At 55.6% G+C, this 26,225-nt stretch overlaps 1 protein-coding gene across 1 annotated transcript in view; it reads right to left on the bottom strand.

Moving 5' to 3' along the window:
• Positions 1–474: 474 nt before the first annotated feature.
• LOC147095741 (uncharacterized) overlaps positions 475–26,225 on the bottom strand; it is an 82,418-nt gene continuing 56,667 nt past the window's right edge. Inside the window, exon 3 of the mRNA XM_085973706.1 lies at positions 475–479. Coding sequence (XP_085829832.1) covers positions 475–479 — 5 coding nt within the window. The remainder of the gene's footprint in view (positions 480–26,225) is intronic.

Here is a 26,225-nt window from a genome sequence, read left to right on the forward strand (position 1 = left end):
CACACCAGAACAGGGACACAGCAATCACACCAGAACAGGGAGACGGCAATCACACCGGAACAGGCGCACGGCAATCACACCGGAACAGGGACACAGCAATCACACCAGAACAGGGACACGGCAATCACACCGGAACAGGTGCACGGCTATCACACAGGAACAGGGAAATAGCGATCATACGGGAACAGGGACATGGCAATCACACTGGAACTGGCGCACGGCAATCACACCGGAACAGGGACACCGCAATCACACCGCAACAGGGACACGGCAATCACACCGGAACAGGGACACGGCAATCACACCGCAACAGGGACATGGCAATCACACCGGAACAGGGATATGGCAATCACATCGGAACAGGGGCACGGCAATCACACCGGAACAGGGATATGGCAATCACACCGGGATAGGGGCATGGCAATCACACCGGAGTAGGGACATGGCAATCATACCGGAACAAGCGCAAGGCAATCACCCTGGAACAGGGACACAGCAATCATATCAGAACAGGCGCACGGCAATCACACCAGAACAAGGACACAGCAATCACACCACAACAGGGACTTGGCAATCACACTGGAACAGGCGCACGGCAATCACACCGGAACAGGGACACCGCAATCACACCGGAACAAGGACACGGCAATCACACTGGAACAGGGGCACGGCAATCACACCGGAACAGGGACTTGGCAATCACACTGGAACAGGGGCACGGCAATCACACCATAACTGGCGCACGGCAATCACACCGGAACAGGGTCATGGCAATCACACTGGAACAGGGTCATGGCAATCACATCGGAACAGGCGCACGGCAATCACACCAGAACAGGGACACAGCAATCACACCAGAACAGGGAGACGGCAATCACACCGGAACAGGCGCACGGCAATCACACCGGAACAGGGACACGGCAATCACACCAGAACAGGGACACGGCAATCACACCGGAACAGGCGCACGGCAATCACACAGGAACAGGGAAATAGCGATCACACGGGAACAGGGACACGGCAATCACACCGGAAATGGCGCATGGCAATCACACCGGAACAGGTTCATGGCAATCACACCGGAACAGGTTCATGGCAATCACACCGGAACAGGGACACGGCAATCACACCACAACAGGGACACAACAATCACACCGGAACAGGCACACGGCAATCACACCGGAACAGGGACACGGCAATCACACCGAAACAGGGACACGGCAATCACACCGAAACAGGGACATGACAATCACACCGGAACAGGCGCACGGCACTCACACCGAAACAGGGACATGACAATCACACTGGAACTGGCGCACGGCAATCACACCGGAACAGGGACACCGCAATCACACCGCAACAGGGACACGGCAATCACACCGGAACAGGGACACGGCAATCACACTGAAACAGGGACATGACAATCACACCGGAACAGGCGCACGGCAAATCACACAGCAACAGGGAAATAGCGATCACACGGGAACAGGGACACGACAATCACACCACAACAGGGACACAGCAATCACATCGGAACAGGGACACGGCAATCACACCGAAACAGGGACATGCCAATCACACCGGAACAGGCGCACGACAATCACACCACAACAGGGACACAGCAATCACACCAGAACAGGGACACGGCAATCACACGGGAACAGGGACATGGCAATCACACCGGAACCGGGACACGGCAATCACACGGGAACAGGGACATGGCAATCACACAGGAACAGGGACTCAGCATTCACAGCGGAACAGGCGCATGGCACTCACACCGGAAAAGTGACACAGCAATCACATGGGTTCAGGGACACGGAAATCACACGGGATCAGGGACACGGCAATCACATTGGAACAGGGACATGGCAGTCACACCGCAACAAGGACATGGCGATCTCAGCGCAACAGTGACACGGCAATCACACCGCAACAGGGACACGGCAATCACACCGCAATAGGGACATGGCAAATACACCGGAACAGGGACACGGCAATCACACGGGAACAGGGACTCAGCAATCACAGCGGAACAGGCGCATGGCACTCACACCGGAAAAGTGACACAGCACTCACATGGGATCAGGGACACGGCAATCACACTGGAACAGGCACACAGCAATCACACGGGAACAGGGACATGGCAATCACACCGGAACAGGGACACGGCAATCACACCGGAACAGGGACACGGCAATCACACCGCAACAGGGACATGGCAATCACACCGCAACAGGGACATGGCAATCACACCGGAACAGGGACATGGCAATCACATCGGAACAGGGGCACGGCAATCACACCGGAACACGGGCACGGCAATCACACCGGAATAGCGACATGGCAATCATATCAGAACAGGCGCACGGCAATCACACCAGAACAAGGACACAGCAATCACACCACAACAGGGACTTGGCAATCACACTGGAACAGGTGCACGGCAATCACACCGGAACAGGGACACAGCAATCACACCGGAACAAGGACACGGCAATCACACTGGAACAGGCGCATGGCAATCACACCGGAACAGGGACACGGCAATCACACCGGAACAAGGACACGGCAATCACACTGGAACAGGCGCATGGCAATCACACCGGAACAGGGACACGGCAATCACACCGGAACAAGGACACGGCAATCACACTGGAACAGGGGCACGGCAATCACACCGGAACAGGGACACGGCAATCACACCACAACAGGGACACGGCAATCACACAGGATTAGGGACACGGCAATCACACCGGTAAAGGGACATGGCTATCACACCAGAACAGGGACATGACTATCACACTGGAACAGGGACACGGCAATCACACCGGAACAGGGACATGGCAATCACACGGGATTAGGGACACGGCAATCACACCGGAACAGGAACATGGCAGTCACACCGGAACAGGGACACGGCAATCACACTGGAACAGGGACATGGCAGTCACTACCGAACAGGGACACGGCAATCACACTGGAACAGGGACACGACAATCACACAGAAACAGGCGCAAGGCAATCAAACCGGAACAGGGGCACGGCAATCACATCGGAACAGCGACATGGCAATCACACCGGATCAGGGACATGGCAATCACACCAGAACAGGGACTTGACAATCACATCGGAACAGGCGCACGGCAATCACACTGGAACAGGGACACGGCAATCACACCACAACAGGGACACAGCAATCACACCGGAATAGGGACAAGGCAATCACAGCGGAACAGGCGCATGGCAATCAGACCAGAACAGGGACACGGCAATCATACCGGAACAGGGACACGGCAATCACACTGGAACAGGGACACGGCAATCACACCACAACAGGGACACAGCAATCACACCGGAATAGGGACAAGGCAATCACAGCGGAACAGGCGCATGGCAATCAGACCAGAACAGGGACACGGCAATCCTACCGGCAAAGGAACATGGCTATCACACCAGAACAGGGACATGACTAACACACTGGAACAGGGACACGGCAATCACACCGGAACACGGACGTGGCAATCACACGGGATTAGGGACACAGCATTCACACTGGAACAGGGACACGGCAATCACACGGGATTAGGGACACGGCAATCACACCGGAACAGGGACTTGGCAATCACACCAGAACAGGCGCACGGCAATCACACCAGAACAGGGACACGGCAATCACACCAGAACAGGGACATGGCAATCATACCAGAACAGGGACATGGCAACCACACCGAAACAGCGACACGGCAACCACACCGAAACAGGGACACGGCAATCACACTGGAACAGGGGCACGGCAATCACACTGGAACAGGGACACGGCAATCACACCACAACAGGGACACAGCAATCACACTGGAACAGGGACATGGCACTCACACGTGATTAGGGACACAGCATTCACACTGGAACAGGGACACAGCATTCACACTGGAACAGGGACACGGCAATCACACGGGATTAGGGATACGGCAATCACACCGGAACAGGAACATGGCAGTCACACCGGAACAGGGACACGACAATCACACAGGAACAGGTGCAAGGCAATCAAACTGGAACAGGGACACAGCACTCACACGGGAACAGGGGCACGGCAATCACACCGGAACAAGGACATGGCAATCACACCGGAACAGGCGCACAGCAATCACACCGGAACAGGGACACGGCAATCACACCACAACAGGGACAAGGCAATCACACCGGAACAGGGACACGGCAATCACACGGGATTAGGGACATGGCAGTCACACTGGAACAGGGACACGGCAATCACACTGGAACAGGGACACGGCAGTCACTACCGAACAGGGACACGGCAATCACACCGGAACAGGGACACGACAACCACACAGAAACAGGTGCAAGGCAATCAAACTGGAACAGGGACAAAGCACTCACAAGGGAACAGGGACACGGCAATCACACTGGAACAGGGACACGGCAATCACACTGGAACAGGGACACGGCAATCACACCACAACAGGGACACAGCAATCACACCGGAATAGGGACAAGGCAATCACAGCGGAACAGGCGCATGGCAATCACACCAGAACAGGGACACGGCAATCACACCGGCAAAGGGACATGGCTATCACACCAGAACAGGGACATGACTAACACACTGGAACAGGGACACGGCAATCTCACCGGAACAGGGACGTGGCAATCACACGGGATTAGGGACACAGCATTCACACTGGAACAGGGACACAGCATTCACACTGGAACAGGGACACAGCAATCACACGGGATTAGGGACACGACAATCACACCGGAACAGGGACTTGGCAATCACACCGGAACAGGCGCACGGCAATCACACCAGAACAGGGACATGGCAATCATACCAGAACAGGGACATGGCAACCACACCGAAACAGGGACACGGCAACCACACCGAAACAGGGACACGGCAATCACACTGGAACAGGGGCACGGCAATCACACTGGAATAGGGACACGGCAATCACACCACAACAGGGACACAGCAATCACACCGGAACAGGCGCATGGCAATCACACCAGAACAGGGACACGGCAATCACACCGGAAAAGGGACATGGCTATCACACCGGAACAGGGACATGACTATCACACTGGAACAGGGACACGGCAATCACACCGGAACAGGGACATGGCAATCACACGGGATTAGGGACACAGCATTCACACTGGAACAGGGACACGGCAATCACACAGGATTAGGGACACGGCAATCACACTGGAACAGGAACATGGCAGTCACACCGGAACAGGGACACGACAATCACACAGGAACAGGCGCAAGGCAATCAAACTGGAACAGGGACACAGCACTCACACGGGAACAGGGGCACGGCAATCACACCGGAACAAGGACATGGCAATCACATCGGAACAGGGACATGGCAATCACACCAGAACAGGGACACAGCAATCACACCGGAACAGGGACACGGCAATCACACTGGAACAGGGACACGGCAATCACACTGGAACAGGGACACGGCAATCACACCACAACAGGGACACAGCAATCACACCGGAAGAGGGACAAGGCAATCACAGCGGAACAGGCGCATGGCAATCGCACCAGAACAGGGACACGGCAATCACACCGGAAAAGGGACATGGCTATCACACCAGAACAGGGACATGACTATCACACTGGAACAGGGACACGGCAATCACACTAGAACAGGGACATGGCAATCACACGGGATTAGGGACACAACATTCACACTGGAACAGGGACACAGCATTCACACTGGAACAGGGACACGGCAATCACACGGGATTAGGGACATGGCACTCACACCGGAACAGGGACTTGGCAATCACACCGGAACAGGCGCACGGCAATCACACCAGAACAGGGACACGACAATCACACCAAAACAGGGACATGGCAATCACACCACAACAGAGACACGGCAAACACACCGCAACAAGGACACGGCAATCTCACAGCAACAGGGACATGGCAATCACACTGGAACAGGGACACGGCAATCACACCGTAACAGGGACACGGCAATCACACCGTAACAGGGACACGGCAATCACACCGTAACAGAGATACGGCAATCACACTGCAACAGGGACATGGCAATCACACCGCAACAGAGACACAGCAATCACGCTGCAACAGGGACATGGCAATCACACCGCAACAGGGACATGGCAATCACACTGGAACAGGGACATGGCAATCACACCCGAACAGGGACACGGCAATAACACGGGAACAGTGACAAGGCAATCACACCGCAACAGGGACATGGCAATCACACTGGAACAGGGACATGGCAATCACACCCGAACAGGGACACGGCAATAACACGGGAACAGTGACAAGGCAATCACACCGAAACAGGGACACGGCAATCACACCGGATCAGGGACATGGCAATCACACCGGAACTGGCGCACGGCAATCACACCAGAACAGGGACACAGCAATCACACCGGAACAAGGACACGGCAATCACACCAGATGAGGGACATGGCAATCACACCAGAACAGGGACACGGCAATTACACCGGAACAGGGACACAGCAATCATATCGGAACAGGCGCACGGCAATCACACCAGAACAGGGACACAGCAATCACACCGCAACAGGGACTTGGCAATCACACTGGAACAGGGACTCGACAGTCACTACTGATCAGGGACACGGCAATCACACCACAACAGGGACACAGCAATCACACCGGAATAGGGACAAGGCAATCACACCGGAACAGGCGCTTGGCAATCACACCAGAACAGGGACACAGCAATCACACCGGAAAAGGGACATGACTATCACACTGGAACAGGGACACGGCAATCACACCGGAACAGGGACATGGCAATCACACGGGATTAGGGACACAGCATTCACACTGGAACAGGGACACGGCAATCCCACGGGATTAGGGACACGGCAATCACACCGGAACAGGGACATGGCAATCACACCGGAACAGGGACACGGCAAACACACCGGAACTGGGACACGGCAATTACACCGGAACAGGCGCACGGCAATCACACCAGAACAGGGACATGGCAATCACACCACAACAGGGACACGGCAATCACACCGCAACAAGGACACGGCAATCTCACAGCAACAGGGACATGGCAATCACACTGCAACAGGGACACGGCAATCACACCAGAACAGGGACACGGAAATCACACAGGAACAGGGACAAGGCAATCATACTGGAAGAGGGACATGGCAGTCACACCGGAAACTGGACACAGCAATTACACTGGAACAGGGAAATGGCAATCGCACCGGAACAGGGTCACGGCAATCACACCAAAACAGGCGCATGGCAATTACACCACAACAGGGACATGGCAATCACACGGGAACAGGCGCACGGTAATCACACTGGAACAGGCGCATGGCAATCACACCAGAGAAGGGACACGGCAATCCCACCAGAACAGGCGCACGGCAATCACACCAAAATACGGTCACGGCAATCACACCGAAATGGACACGACAATCACCCCACAACAGGGAAATGGCAGTCACACTGCAACAGGGACACAGCAATAACACGGGAACAGTGACAAGGCAATCACCCCGAAACAGGGACATGGCAAGCACACCGGATCAGGGACACAGCAATCATATCGGAACAGGCGCACGGCAATCACACCGGAACAGGGTCATGGCAATCACATCGGAACAGGCGTACGGCAATTACACCAGAACAGGGACACAGCAATCACACCGGAACAGGCGCACGGCAATCACACCGGAACAGGGACACAGCAATCACACCAGAACAGGGACACGGCAATCACACCACAACAGGGACACAGCAATCACACCGGAACAGGGACATGGCAATCACACCGGAACAGGGACACAGCAATCACATGGGAATAGGGACACGGCAATCACACAGGAACAGGGACACGGCAATCACACCGGAAAAGTGACACAGCAATCACACGGGAACAGGGACATGGCAATCACACCGAAATGGACACGACAATCACACTGGAACAGGGACACGCCAATGACACTGGAACAGGGGCACGACAATCACCCCACAACAGGGAAATGGCAGTCACACTGCAACAAGGTCAAGGCAATCTCACCACAACAGGGACACAGCAATCACACCGCAACAGGGACATGGCAATCACACTGCAACAGGGACACAGCAATAACACGGGAACAGTGACAAGGCAATCACCCCGAAACAGGGACACGGCAATCACACCGGATCAGGGACATGGCAATCACACCAGAACAGGGACACAGCAATCATATCGGAACAGGCGCACGGCAATCACACCAGAACAGGGACACAGCAATCACACCGCAACAGGGACACGGCAATCACATGGGAACAGGGACACGGCAATCACACCGGAACAGGGACACAGCAATCACCGGGGAGAGGGACACGGCAATCACACCGGAACAGGCGCACGGCAATCACACCAGAACAGGGACATGGCAATCACACCGGAACAGGGACATGGGACTCACACCGGAACAAGGACATGGCAATCACACCGGAACAGGGAAACGGCAACCACATTGGAACAGGCGCACAGCAACCACACCAGAACAGGAACATGGCAATCACACCGGAACAGGGACATGGCAATCACTCCGGAACAGGGACACCGCAAACACACTGGAACAGGGACACGGCAGTCACACCGGAACAGGCGCACAGCAATCACACCACAGCAGGGACATGGCAAACACGCTGGAACTGGGATATGGCAATCACACCGGAACAGGCGCATGGCAATCACACCAGAACAGGGACACGGCAACCACACCGAAACAGGGGCGCAGCAATCACACCGCAACAGGGACACGGCAATCACACTGCAACAGGGACATGGCAATCACACTGCAACAGGGACATGGCAATCACACCGGAACAGGGACATGGCAATCACACTGCAACAGGGACATGGCAATCACACTGCAACAGGGACATGGCAATCACACTGTAACAGGGACATGGCAATCACACTGCAACAGGGACATGGCAATCACACCGGAACAGGGACATGGCAATCACACTGCAACAGGGACATGGCAATCACACCGGAACAGGGACATGGCAATCACACCGGATCAGGGACACAGCAATCGCACGGGAACAGGGACACGGCAATCACACCATAACTGGCGCACGGCAATCACACCGGAACAGGGTCATGGCAATCACACCGGAACAGGGACACAGCAATCACACCAGAACAGGGACACGGCAATCACACCGGAACAGGCGCACGGCAATCACACAGGAACAGGGAAATAGCGATCATACGGGAACAGGGACACGGCAATCACACCGGAACAGGCGCACGGCAATCACACTGGAACAGGGACACAGCAATCACACGGGAACAGGGACACGGCAATCACACCGGAACTGGCACACGGCAATCACACCGGAACAGGGACACAGCAATCGCACGGGAACAGGGACATGGCAATCACACCATAACTGGTGCACGGCAATCACACCGGAACAGGGTCATGGCAATCACACCGGAACAGGGACACAGCAATCACACCAGAACAGGGACACGGCAATCACACCAGAACAGGCGCACGGCAATCACACTGGAACAGGGACACAGCAATCACACGGGAACAGGGACACGGCAATCACACCGGAACTGGCGCACGGCAATCAAACCGGAACAGGGTCATGGCAATCACACCAGAATAGGGACACAGCAATCACACCACAACAGGGACACAGCAATCACACCGGAACAGGGACATGGCAATCACACCGGAACAGGCACACGGCAATCACACCGCAACAGGGACACAGCAATCACACCGGAACAGGGACACAGCAATCACATGGGAATAGGGACACGGCAATCACACAGGAACAGGGACACGGCAATCACACCGGAACAGGGACACGACAATCACACTGGAACAGGGACACGCCAATGACACTGGAACAGGGGCACGACAATCACCCCACAACAGGGAAATGGCAGTCACACTGCAACAAGGTCAAGGCAATCTCACCACAACAGGGACACAGCAATCACACCGCAACAGGGACATGGCTATCACACTGCAACAGGGACACAGCAATAATACGGGAACAGTGACATGGCAATCACACCAGAACAGGGACACAGCAATCATATCGGAACAGGCGCACGGCAATCACACCAGAACAGGGGCACAGCAATCACACCGCAACAGGGACACGGCAATCACATGGGAACAGGGACACGGCAATCACACCGGAACAGGGACACAGCAATCACACGGGAGAGGGACACGGCAATCACACCGGAACAGGCGCACGGCAATCACACCAGAACAGGGACATGGCAATCACACCGGAACAGGGAAATGGCAACCACATTGGAACAGGCGCACGGCAACCACACCAGAACAGGAACATGGCAATCACACCGGAACAGGGACATGGCAATCACTCCGGAACAGGGACACGCCAATAACACTGGAACAGGGGCACGACAATCACCCCACAACAGGGAGATGGCAGTCACACTGCAACAAGGTCAAGGCAATCTCACCGCAACAGGGACACAGCAATCACACCGCAACAGGGACACGGCAATCACACTGCAACAGGGACACAGCAATAACACGGGAACAGTGACAAGACAATCACCCCGAAACAGGGACACGGCAATCACACCGGATCAGGGACATGGCAATCACACCAGAACAGGGACACAGCAATCACACCGCAACAGGGACACGGCAATCACATGGGAACAGGGACACGGCAATCACACCGGAACAGGGACACAGCAATCACACGGGAGAGGGACACGGCAATCACACCGGAACAGGCGCACGGCAATCACACCAGAACAGGGACATGGCAATCACACCGGAACAGGGACATGGGACTCACACCGGAACAAGGACATGGCAATCACTCCGGAACAGGGAAACGGCAACCACATTGGAACAGGCGCATGGCAACCACACCAGAACAGGAACATGGCAATCACACCAGAACAGGGACACGGCAATCACACCGGAACAGGGACATGGCAATCACTCCGGAACAGGGACACCGCAAACACACTGGAACAGGGACACGGCAGTCACACCGGAACATGCGCACAGCAATCACACCACAGCAGGGACATGGCAAACACACTGGAACTGGGATATGGCAATCACACCGGAACAGGCGCATGGCAATCACACCAGAACAGGGACATGGCAATCATACCTGAACAGGGACACGGCAACCACACCGCAACAGGGACACGGCAATCACACCGGAACAGGGACACCGCAAACACACTGGAACAGGTACACGGCAATAACATGGGAACAGTGACAAGGCAATCACACCGAAACAGGGACACGGCAATCACACCGGATCAGGGACACAGCAATCGCACGGGAACAGGGACACGGCAATCACACCATAACTGGCGCACGGCAATCACACCGGAACAGGGTCATGGCAATCACACCGGAACAGGGACACAGCAATCACACCAGAACAGGGACACGGCAATCACACCGGAACAGGCGCACGGCAATCACACCAGAACAGGGACACGGCAATCACACCGGAACAGGGACACAGCAATCACACCAGAACAGGGACACGGCAATCACACCGGAACAGGCGCACGGCAATCACACCAGAACAGGGACACGGCAATCACACCAGAACAGGGACACGGCAATCACACCGGAACAGGGACACAGCAATCACACCAGAACAGGGACACGGCAATCACACCGGAACAGGCGCACGGCAATCACACTGGAACAGGGACACAGCAATCACACGGGAACAGGGACACGGCAATCACACCGGAACTGGCGCACGGCAATCACACCGGAACAGGGTCATGGCAATCACACCAGAATAGGAACACAGCAATCACACCACAACAGGGACACAGCAATCACACCGGAACAGGGACATGGCAATCACACCGGAACAGGCACACGGCAATCACACCGCAACAGGGACACAGCAATCACACCGGAACAGGGACACAGCAATCACATGGGAATAGGGACACGGCAATCACACAGGAACAGGGACACGGCAATCACACCGGAAAAGTGACACAGCAATCACACGGGAACAGGGACATGGCAATCACACCGGAACAGGGACACGGCAATCACACCGAAATGGACACGACAATCACACTGGAACAGGGACACGCCAATCACACTGGAACAGGGGCACGACAATCACCCCACAACAGGGAAATGGCAGTCACACTGCAACAAGGTCAAGGCAATCTCACCACAACAGGGACACAGCAATCACACCGCAACAGGGACATGGCTATCACACTGCAACAGGGACACAGCAATAACACGGGAACAGTGACATGGCAATCACACCAGAACAGGGACACAGCAATCATATCGGAACAGGCGCACGGCAATCACACCAGAACAGGGACACAGCAATCACACCGCAACAGGGACACGGCAATCACATGGGAACAGGGACACGGCAATCACACCGGAACAGGGACACAGCAATCACACGGGAGAGGGACACGGCAATCACACCGGAACAGGCGCACGGCAATCACACCAGAACAGGGACATGGCAATCACACCGGAACAGGAAAACGGCAACCACATTGGAACAGGCGCACGGCAACCACACCAGAACAGGAACATGGCAATCACACCGGAACAGGGACACAGCAATCACACCGAAATGGACACGACAATCACACCGGAACAGGGGCACGACAATCACCCCACAACAGGGAGATGGCAGTCACACTGCAACAAGGTCAAGGCAATCTCACCGCAATTGGGACACAGCAATCACACCGCAACAGGGACATGGCAATCACACTGCAACAGGGACACAGCAATAACACGGGAACAGTGACAAGACAATCACCCCGAAACAGGGACACGGCAATCACACCGGATCAGGGACATGGCAATCACACCAGAACAGGGACACAGCAATCATATCGGAACAGGCGCACGGCAATCACACCAGAACAGGGACACAGCAATCACACCGCAACAGGGACACGGCAATCACATGGGAACAGGGACACGGCAATCACACCGGAACAGGGACGCAGCAATCACACGGGAGAGGGACACGGCAATCACACCGGAACAGGCGCACGGCAATCACACCAGAACAGGGACATGGCAATCACACCGGAACAGGGAAACGGCAACCACATTGGAACAGGTGCACGGCAACCACACCAGAACAGGAACATGGCAATCACACCGGAACAGGGACACGGCAATCACACCGGAACAGGGACATGGTAATCACTCCGGAACAGGGACACCGCAAACACACTGGAACAGGGACACGGCAGTCACACCGGAACAGGCGCACAGCAATCACACCACAGCAGGGACATGGCAAACACACTGGAACTGGGATATGGCAATCACACCGGAACAGGCGCATGGCAATCACACCAGAACAGGGACATGGCAATCATACCTGAACAGGGACACGGCAACCACACCGAAACAGGGGTACAGCAATCACACCGCAACAGGGACATGGCAATCACACCGGATCAGGGACACAGCAATCGCACGGGAACAGGGACACGGCAATCACACCATAACTGGCGCACAGCAATCACACGGGAACAGGGTCATGGGAATCACATCGGAACAGGCGTACGGCAATCACACCAGAACAGGGACACAGCAATCACACGGGAACAGGGACACGGCAATCACACCGGAGCTGGCGCACGGCAATCACACCGGAACAGGGTCATGGCAATCACACCAGAATAGGGACACAGCAATCACACCACAACAGGGACACAGCAATCACACCGGAACAGGGACATGGCAATCACACCGGAACAGGCACACGGCAATCACACCGCAACAGGGACACAGCAATCACACCGCAACAGGGACACAGCAATCACACCGGAACAGGGACACAGCAATCACACGGGAGAGGGACACGGCAATCACACCGGAACAGGCGCACGGCAATCACACCAGAACAGGGACATGGCAATCACACCGGAACAGGGAAACGGCAACCACATTGGAACAGGTGCACGGCAACCACACCAGAACAGGAACATGGCAATCACACCGGAACAGGGACACGGCAATCACACCGGAACAGGGACATGGTAATCACTCCGGAACAGGGACACCGCAAACACACTGGAACAGGGACACGGCAGTCACACCGGAACAGGCGCACAGCAATCACACCACAGCAGGGACATGGCAAACACACTGGAACTGGGATATGGCAATCACACCGGAACAGGCGCATGGCAATCACACCAGAACAGGGACATGGCAATCATACCTGAACAGGGACACGGCAACCACACCGCAACAGGGACACGGCAATCACATGGGAACAGGGACACCGCAAACACACTGGAACAGGGACACGGCAATAACATGGGAACAGTGACAAGGCAATCACACCGAAACAGGGACACGGCAATCACACCGGATCAGGGACACAGCAATCGCACGGGAACAGGGACACGGCAATCACACCATAACTGGCGCACGGCAATCACACCGGAACAGGGTCATGGCAATCACACCGGAACAGGGACACAGCAATCACACCAGAACAGGGACACGGCAATCACACCGGAACAGGGACACAGCAATCACACCAGAACAGGGACACGGCAATCACACCGGAACAGGCGCACGGCAATCACACCAGAACAGGGACACGGCAATCACACCAGAACAGGGACACGGCAATCACACCGGAACAGGGACACAGCAATCACACCAGAACAGGGACACGGCAATCACACCGGAACAGGCGCACGGCAATCACACTGGAACAGGGACACAGCAATCACACGGGAACAGGGACACGGCAATCACACCGGAACTGGCGCACGGCAATCACACCGGAACAGGGTCATGGCAATCACACCAGAATAGGAACACAGCAATCACACCACAACAGGGACACAGCAATCACACCGGAACAGGGACATGGCAATCACACCGGAACAGGCACACGGCAATCACACCGCAACAGGGACACAGCAATCACACCGGAACAGGGACACAGCAATCACATGGGAATAGGGACACGGCAATCACACAGGAACAGGGACACGGCAATCACACCGGAAAAGTGACACAGCAATCACACGGGAACAGGGACATGGCAATCACACCGGAACAGGGACACGGCAATCACACCGAAATGGACACGACAATCACACTGGAACAGGGACACGACAATCACACCACAACAGGGAAATGGCAGTCACACTGCAACAAGGTCAAGGCAATCTCACCACAACAGGGACACAGCAATCACACCGCAACAGGGACATGGCAATCACACTGCAACAGGGACACAGCAATAACACGGGAACAGTGACAAGGCAATCACCCCGAAACAGGGACACGGCAATCACACCGGATCAGGGACATGGCAATCACACCAGAACAGGGACACAGCAATCATATCGGAACAGGTGCACGGCAATCACACCAGAACAGGGACACAGCAATCACACCAGAACAGGGACACGGCAATCACACCGGAACAGGCGCACGGCAATCACACTGGAACAGGGACACGGCAATCACACCGGAACAGGGTCATGGCAACCACACCAGAACAGGAACACAGCAATCACACCACAACAGGGACACAGCAATCACACCGGAACAGGGACATGGCAATCACACCGGAACAGGCACACGGCAATCACACCGCAACAGGGACACAGCAATCACACCGGAACAGGGACACAGCAATCACATGGGAATAGGGACACGGCAATCACACAGGAACAGGGACACGGCAATCACACCGGAAAAGTGACACAGCAATCACACGGGAACAGGGACATGGCAATCACACCGGAACAGGGACACGGCAATCACACCGAAATGGACACGACAATCACACTGGAACAGGGACACGCCAATCACACTGGAACAGGGGCACGACAATCACCCCACAACAGGGAAATGGCAGTCACACTGCAACAAGGTCAAGGCAATCTCACCACAACAGGGACACAGCAATCACACCGCAACAGGGACATGGCTATCACACTGCAACAGGGACACAGCAATAACACGGGAACAGTGACATGGCAATCACACCAGAACAGGGACACAGCAATCATATCGGAACAGGCGCACGGCAATCACACCAGAACAGGGACACAGCAATCACACCGCAACAGGGACACGGCAATCACATGGGAACAGGGACACGGCAATCACACCGGAACAGGGACACAGCAATCACCGGGGAGAGGGACACGGCAATCACACCGGAACAGGCGCACGGCAATCACACCAGAACAGGGACATGGCAATCACACCGGAACAGGGACATGGGACTCACACCGGAACAAGGACATGGCAATCACACCGGAACAGGGAAACGGCAACCACATTGGAACAGGCGCACAGCAACCACACCAGAACAGGAACATGGCAATCACACCGGAACAGGGACATGGCAATCACTCCGGAACAGGGACACCGCAAACACACTGGAACAGGGACACGGCAGTCACACCGGAACAGGCGCACAGCAATCACACCACAGCAGGGACATGGCAAACACACTGGAACTGGGATATGGCAATCACACCGGAACAGGCGCATGGCAATCACACCAGAACAGGGACACGGCAACCACACCGAAACAGGGGCACAGCAATCACACCGCAACAGGGACACGGCAATCACACTGCAACAGGGACATGGCAATCACACTGCAACAGGGACATGGCAATCACACCGGAACAGGGACATGGCAATCACACTGCAACAGGGACATGGCAATCACACTGCAACAGGGACATGGCAATCACACTGTAACAGGGACATGGCAATCACACTGCAACAGGGACATGGCAATCACACCGGAACAGGGACATGGCAATCACACTGCAACAGGGACATGGCAATCACACCGGAACAGGGACATGGCAATCACACCGGATCAGGGACACAGCAATCGCACGGGAACAGGGACACGGCAATCACACCATAACTGGCGCACGGCAATCACACCGGAACAGGGTCATGGCAATCACACCGGAACAGGGACACAGCAATCACACCAGAACAGGGACACGGCAATCACACCGGAACAGGCGCACGGCAATCACACAGGAACAGGGAAATAGCGATCATACGGGAACAGGGACACGGCAATCACACCGGAACAGGCGCACGGCAATCACACTGGAACAGGGACACAGCAATCACACGGGAACAGGGACACGGCAATCACACCGGAACTGGCACACGGCAATCACACCGGAACAGGGACACAGCAATCGCACGGGAACAGGGACATGGCAATCACACCATAACTGGTGCACGGCAATCACACCGGAACAGGGTCATGGCAATCACACCGGAACAGGGACACAGCAATCACACCAGAACAGGGACACGGCAATCACACCAGAACAGGCGCACGGCAATCACACTGGAACAGGGACACAGCAATCACACGGGAACAGGGACACGGCAATCACACCGGAACTGGCGCACGGCAATCAAACCGGAACAGGGTCATGGCAATCACACCAGAATAGGGACACAGCAATCACACCACAACAGGGACACAGCAATCACACCGGAACAGGGACATGGCAATCACACCGGAACAGGCACACGGCAATCACACCGCAACAGGGACACAGCAATCACACCGGAACAGGGACACAGCAATCACATGGGAATAGGGACACGGCAATCACACAGGAACAGGGACACGGCAATCACACCGGAAAAGTGACACAGCAATCACACGGGAACAGGGACATGGCAATCACACCGGAACAGGGACACGACAATCACACTGGAACAGGGACACGCCAATGACACTGGAACAGGGGCACGACAATCACCCCACAACAGGGAAATGGCAGTCACACTGCAACAAGGTCAAGGCAATCTCACCACAACAGGGACACAGCAATCACACCGCAACAGGGACATGGCTATCACACTGCAACAGGGACACAGCAATAACACGGGAACAGTGACATGGCAATCACACCAGAACAGGGACACAGCAATCATATCGGAACAGGCGCACGGCAATCACACCAGAACAGGGGCACAGCAATCACACCGCAACAGGGACACGGCAATCACATGGGAACAGGGACACGGCAATCACACCGGAACAGGGACACAGCAATCACACGGGAGAGGGACACGGCAATCATACCGGAACAGGCGCACGGCAATCACACCAGAACAGGGACATGGCAATCACACCGGAACAGGGAAACGGCAACCACATTGGAACAGGCGCACGGCAACCACACCAGAACAGGAACATGGCAATCACACCGGAACAGGGACATGGCAATCACTCCGGAACAGGGACACGCCAATAACACTGGAACAGGGGCACGACAATCACCCCACAACAGGGAGATGGCAGTCACACTGCAACAAGGTCAAGGCAATCTCACCGCAACAGGGACACAGCAATCACACCGCAACAGGGACATGGCAATCACACTGCAACAGGGACACAGCAATAACACGGGAACAGTGACAAGACAATCACCCCGAAACAGGGACACGGCAATCACACCGGATCAGGGACATGGCAATCACACCAGAACAGGGACACAGCAATCACACCGCAACAGGGACACGGCAATCACATGGGAACAGGGACACGGCAATCACACCGGAACAGGGACACAGCAATCACACGGGAGAGGGACACGGCAATCACACCGGAACAGGCGCACGGCAATCACACCAGAACAGGGACATGGCAATCACACCGGAACAGGGACATGGGACTCACACCGGAACAAGGACATGGCAATCACTCCGGAACAGGGAAACGGCAACCACATTGGAACAGGCGCATGGCAACCACACCAGAACAGGAACATGGCAATCACACCAGAACAGGGACACGGCAATCACACCGGAACAGGGACATGGCAATCACTCCGGAACAGGGACACCGCAAACACACTGGAACAGGGACACGGCAGTCACACCGGAACATGCGCACAGCAATCACACCACAGCAGGGACATGGCAAACACACTGGAACTGGGATATGGCAATCACACCGGAACAGGCGCATGGCAATCACACCAGAACAGGGACATGGCAATCATACCTGAACAGGGACACGGCAACCACACCGCAACAGGGACACGGCAATCACACCGGAACAGGGACACCGCAAACACACTGGAACAGGTACACGGCAATAACATGGGAACAGTGACAAGGCAATCACACCGAAACAGGGACACGGCAATCACACCGGATCAGGGACACAGCAATCGCACGGGAACAGGGACACGGCAATCACACCATAACTGGCGCACGGCAATCACACCGGAACAGGGTCATGGCAATCACACCGGAACAGGGACACAGCAATCACACCAGAACAGGGACACGGCAATCACACCGGAACAGGCGCACGGCAATCACACCAGAACAGGGACACGGCAATCACACCGGAACAGGGACACAGCAATCACACCAGAACAGGGACACGGCAATCACACCGGAACAGGCGCACGGCAATCACACCAGAACAGGGACACGGCAATCACACCAGAACAGGGACACGGCAATCACACCGGAACAGGGACACAGCAATCACACCAGAACAGGGACACGGCAATCACACCGGAACAGGCGCACGGCAATCACACTGGAACAGGGACACAGCAATCACACGGGAACAGGGACACGGCAATCACACCGGAACTGGCGCACGGCAATCACACCGGAACAGGGTCATGGCAATCACACCAGAACAGGAACACAGCAATCACACCACAACAGGGACACAGCAATCACACCGGAACAGGGACATGGCAATCACACCGGAACAGGCACACGGCAATCACACCGCAACAGGGACACAGCAATCACACCGGAACAGGGACACAGCAATCACATGGGAATAGGGACACGGCAATCACACAGGAACAGGGACACGGCAATCACACCGGAAAAGTGACACAGCAATCACACGGGAACAGGGACATGGCAATCACACCGGAACAGGGACACGGCAATCACACCGAAATGGACACGACAATCACACTGGAACAGGGACACGCCAATCACACTGGAACAGGGGCACGACAATCACCCCACAACAGGGAAATGGCAGTCACACTGCAACAAGGTCAAGGCAATCTCACCACAACAGGGACACAGCAATCACACCGCAACAGGGACATGGCTATCACACTGCAACAGGGACACAGCAATAACACGGGAACAGTGACATGGCAATCACACCAGAACAGGGACACAGCAATCATATCGGAACAGGCGCACGGCAATCACACCAGAACAGGGACACAGCAATCACACCGCAACAGGGACATGGCAATCACACCAGAACAGGGACACAGCAATCATATCGGAACAGGCGCACGGCAATCACACCAGAACAGGGACACAGCAATCACACCGCAACAGGGACACGGCAATCACATGGGAACAGGGACACGGCAATCACACCGGAACAGGGACGCAGCAATCACACGGGAGAGGGACACGGCAATCACACCGGAACAGGCGCACGGCAATCACACCAGAACAGGGACATGGCAATCACACCGGAACAGGGAAACGGCAACCACATTGGAACAGGTGCACGGCAACCACACCAGAACAGGAACATGGCAATCACACCGGAACAGGGACACGGCAATCACACCGGAACAGGGACATGGTAATCACTCCGGAACAGGGACACCGCAAACACACTGGAACAGGGACACGGCAGTCACACCGGAACAGGCGCACAGCAATCACACCACAGCAGGGACATGGCAAACACACTGGAACTGGGATATGGCAATCACACCGGAACAGGCGCATGGCAATCACACCAGAACAGGGACATGGCAATCATACCTGAACAGGGACACGGCAACCACACCGAAACAGGGGTACAGCAATCACACCGCAACAGGGACATGGCAATCACACCGGATCAGGGACACAGCAATCGCACGGGAACAGGGACACGGCAATCACACCATAACTGGCGCACAGCAATCACACGGGAACAGGGTCATGGGAATCACATCGGAACAGGCGTACGGCAATCACACCAGAACAGGGACACAGCAATCACACGGGAACAGGGACACGGCAATCACACCGGAGCTGGCGCACGGCAATCACACCGGAACAGGGTCATGGCAATCACACCAGAATAGGGACACAGCAATCACACCACAACAGGGACACAGCAATCACACCGGAACAGGGACATGGCAATCACACCGGAACAGGCACACGGCAATCACACCGCAACAGGGACACAGCAATCACACCGCAACAGGGACACAGCAATCACACCGGAACAGGGACACAGCAATCACACGGGAGAGGGACACGGCAATCACACCGGAACAGGCGCACGGCAATCACACCAGAACAGGGACATGGCAATCACACCGGAACAGGGAAACGGCAACCACATTGGAACAGGTGCACGGCAACCACACCAGAACAGGAACATGGCAATCACACCGGAACAGGGACACGGCAATCACACCGGAACAGGGACATGGTAATCACTCCGGAACAGGGACACCGCAAACACACTGGAACAGGGACACGGCAGTCACACCGGAACAGGCGCACAGCAATCACACCACAGCAGGGACATGGCAAACACACTGGAACTGGGATATGGCAATCACACCGGAACAGGCGCATGGCAATCACACCAGAACAGGGACATGGCAATCATACCTGAACAGGGACACGGCAACCACACCGCAACAGGGACACGGCAATCACATGGGAACAGGGACACCGCAAACACACTGGAACAGGGACACGGCAATAACATGGGAACAGTGACAAGGCAATCACACCGAAACAGGGACACGGCAATCACACCGGATCAGGGACACAGCAATCGCACGGGAACAGGGACACGGCAATCACACCATAACTGGCGCACGGCAATCACACCGGAACAGGGTCATGGCAATCACACCGGAACAGGGACACAGCAATCACACCAGAACAGGGACACGGCAATCACACCGGAACAGGGACACAGCAATCACACCAGAACAGGGACACGGCAATCACACCGGAACAGGCGCACGGCAATCACACCAGAACAGGGACACGGCAATCACACCAGAACAGGGACACGGCAATCACACCAGAACAGGGACACGGCAATCACACCGGAACAGGCGCACGGCAATCACACTGGAACAGGGACACAGCAATCACACGGGAACAGGGACACGGCAATCACACCGGAACTGGCGCACGGCAATCACACCGGAACAGGGTCATGGCAATCACACCAGAATAGGAACACAGCAATCACACCACAACAGGGACACAGCAATCACACCGGAACAGGGACATGGCAATCACACCGGAACAGGCACACGGCAATCACACCACAACAGGGACACAGCAATCACACCGGAACAGGGACACAGCAATCACATGGGAATAGGGACACGGCAATCACACAGCAACAGGGACACGGCAATCACACCGGAAAAGTGACACAGCAATCACACGGGAACAGGGACATGGCAATCACACCGGAACAGGGACACGGCAATCACACCGAAATGGACACGACAATCACACTGGAACAGGGACACGACAATCACACCACAACAGGGAAATGGCAGTCACACTGCAACAAGGTCAAGGCAATCTCACCACAACAGGGACACAGCAATCACACCGCAACAGGGACATGGCAATCACACTGCAACAGGGACACAGCAATAACACGGGAACAGTGACAAGGCAATCACCCCGAAACAGGGACACGGCAATCACACCGGATCAGGGACATGGCAATCACACCAGAACAGGGACACAGCAATCATATCGGAACAGGCGCACGGCAATCACACCAGAACAGGGACACAGCAATCACACCAGAACAGGGACACGGCAATCACACCGGAACAGGCGCACGGCAATCACACTGGAACAGGGACACGGCAATCACACCGGAACAGGGTCATGGCAACCACACCAGAACAGGAACACAGCAATCACACCACAACAGGGACACAGCAATCACACCGGAACAGGGACATGGCAATCACACCGGAACAGGCACACGGCAATCACACCGCAACAGGGACACAGCAATCACACCGGAACAGGGACACAGCAATCACATGGGAATAGGGACACGGCAATCACACAGGAACAGGGACACGGCAATCACACCGGAAAAGTGACACAGCAATCACACGGGAACAGGGACATGGCAATCACACCGGAACAGGGACACGGCAATCACACCGAAATGGACACGACAATCACACTGGAACAGGGACACGCCAATCACACTGGAACAGGGGCACGACAATCACCCCACAACAGGGAAATGGCAGTCACACTGCAACAAGGTCAAGGCAATCTCACCACAACAGGGACACAGCAATCACACCGCAACAGGGACATGGCTATCACACTGCAACAGGGACACAGCAATAACACGGGAACAGTGACATGGCAATCACACCAGAACAGGGACACAGCAATCATATCGGAACAGGCGCACGGCAATCACACCAGAACAGGGACACAGCAATCACACCGCAACAGGGACACGGCAATCACATGGGAACAGGGACACGGCAATCACACGGGAGAGGGACACGGCAATCACACCGGAACAGGCGCACGGCAATCACACCAGAACAGGGACATGGCAATCACACCGGAACAGGGAAACGGCAACCACATTGGAACAGGCGCACGGCAACCACACCAGAACAGGAACATGGCAATCACTCCGGAACAGGGACACGACAATCACACCGGAACAGGGGCACGACAATCACCCCACAACAGGGAGATGGCAGTCACACTGCAACAAGGTCAAGGCAATCTCACCGCAACAGGGACACAGCAATCACACCGCAACAGGGACATGGCAATCACACTGCAACAGGGACACAGCAATAACACGGGAACAGTGACAAGACAATCACCCCGAAGCAGGGACACGGCAATCACACCGGATCAGGGACATGGCAATCACACCAGAACAGGGACACAGCAATCATATCGGAACAGGCGCACGGCAATCACACCAGAACAGGGACACAGCAATCACACCGCAACAGGGACACGGCAATCACATGGGAACAGGGACACGGCAATCACACCGGAACAGGGACGCAGCAATCACACGGGAGAGGGACACGGCAATCACACCGGAACAGGCGCACGGCAATCACACCAGAACAGGGACATGGCAATCACACCGGAACAGGGAAACGGCAACCACATTGGAACAGGTGCACGGCAACCACACCAGAACAGGAACATGGCAATCACACCGGAACAGGGACACGGCAATCACACCGGAACAGGGACATGGTAATCACTCCGGAACAGGGACACCGCAAACACACTGGAACAGGGACACGGCAGTCACACCGGAACAGGCGCACAGCAATCACACCACAGCAGGGACATGGCAAACACACTGGAACTGGGATATGGCAATCACACCGGAACAGGCGCATGGCAATCACACCAGAACAGGGACATGGCAATCATACCTGAACAGGGACACGGCAACCACACCGAAACAGGGGTACAGCAATCACACCGCAACAGGGACATGGCAATCACACCGGATCAGGGACACAGCAATCGCACGGGAACAGGGACACGGCAATCACACCATAACTGGCGCACAGCAATCACACGGGAACAGGGTCATGGGAATCACATCGGAACAGGCGTACGGCAATCACACCAGAACAGGGACACAGCAATCACACGGGAACAGGGACACGGCAATCACACCGGAGCTGGCGCACGGCAATCACACCGGAACAGGGTCATGGCAATCACACCAGAATAGGGACACAGCAATCACACCACAACAGGGACACAGCAATCACACCGGAACAGGGACATGGCAATCACACCGGAACAGGCACACGGCAATCACACCGCAACAGGGACACAGCAATCACACCGCAACAGGGACACAGCAATCACACCGGAACAGGGACACAGCAATCACACGGGAGAGGGACACGGCAATCACACCGGAACAGGCGCACGGCAATCACACCAGAACAGGGACATGGCAATCACACCGGAACAGGGAAACGGCAACCACATTGGAACAGGTGCACGGCAACCACACCAGAACAGGAACATGGCAATCACACCGGAACAGGGACACGGCAATCACACCGGAACAGGGACATGGCAATCACTCCGGAACAGGGACACCGCAAACACACTGGAACAGGGACACGGCAGTCACACCGGAACAGGCGCACAGCAATCACACCACAGCAGGGACATGGCAAACACACTGGAACTGGGATATGGCAATCACACCGGAACAGGCGCATGGCAATCACACCAGAACAGGGACATGGCAATCATACCTGAACAGGGACACGGCAACCACACCGCAACAGGGACACGGCAATCACATGGGAACAGGGACACCGCAAACACACTGGAACAGGGACACGGCAATAACATGGGAACAGTGACAAGGCAATCACACCGAAACAGGGACACGGCAATCACACCGGATCAGGGACACAGCAATCGCACGGGAACAGGGACACGGCAATCACACCATAACTGGCGCACGGCAATCACACCGGAACAGGGTCATGGCAATCACACCGGAACAGGGACACAGCAATCACACCAGAACAGGGACACGGCAATCACACCGGAACAGGGACACAGCAATCACACCAGAACAGGGACACGGCAATCACACCGGAACAGGCGCACGGCAATCACACCAGAACAGGGACACGGCAATCACACCAGAACAGGGACACGGCAATCACACCGGAACAGGGACACAGCAATCACACCAGAACAGGGACACGGCAATCACACCGGAACAGGCGCACGGCAATCACACTGGAACAGGGACACAGCAATCACACGGGAACAGGGACACGGCAATCACACCGGAACTGGCGCACGGCAATCACACCGGAACAGGGTCATGGCAATCACACCAGAATAGGAACACAGCAATCACACCACAACAGGGACACAGCAATCACACCGGAACAGGGACATGGCAATCACACCGGAACAGGCACACGGCAATCACACCGCAACAGGGACACAGCAATCACACCGGAACAGGGACACAGCAATCACATGGGAATAGGGACACGGCAATCACACAGGAACAGGGACACGGCAATCACACC

Source organism: Somniosus microcephalus, unplaced genomic scaffold, assembly GCF_052327205.1.
Source record: "Somniosus microcephalus isolate GS21.2 unplaced genomic scaffold, FLI_Smic_1.0 unresolved_chr1, whole genome shotgun sequence".
Taxonomy (NCBI): Eukaryota; Metazoa; Chordata; class Chondrichthyes; order Squaliformes; family Somniosidae; genus Somniosus; species Somniosus microcephalus.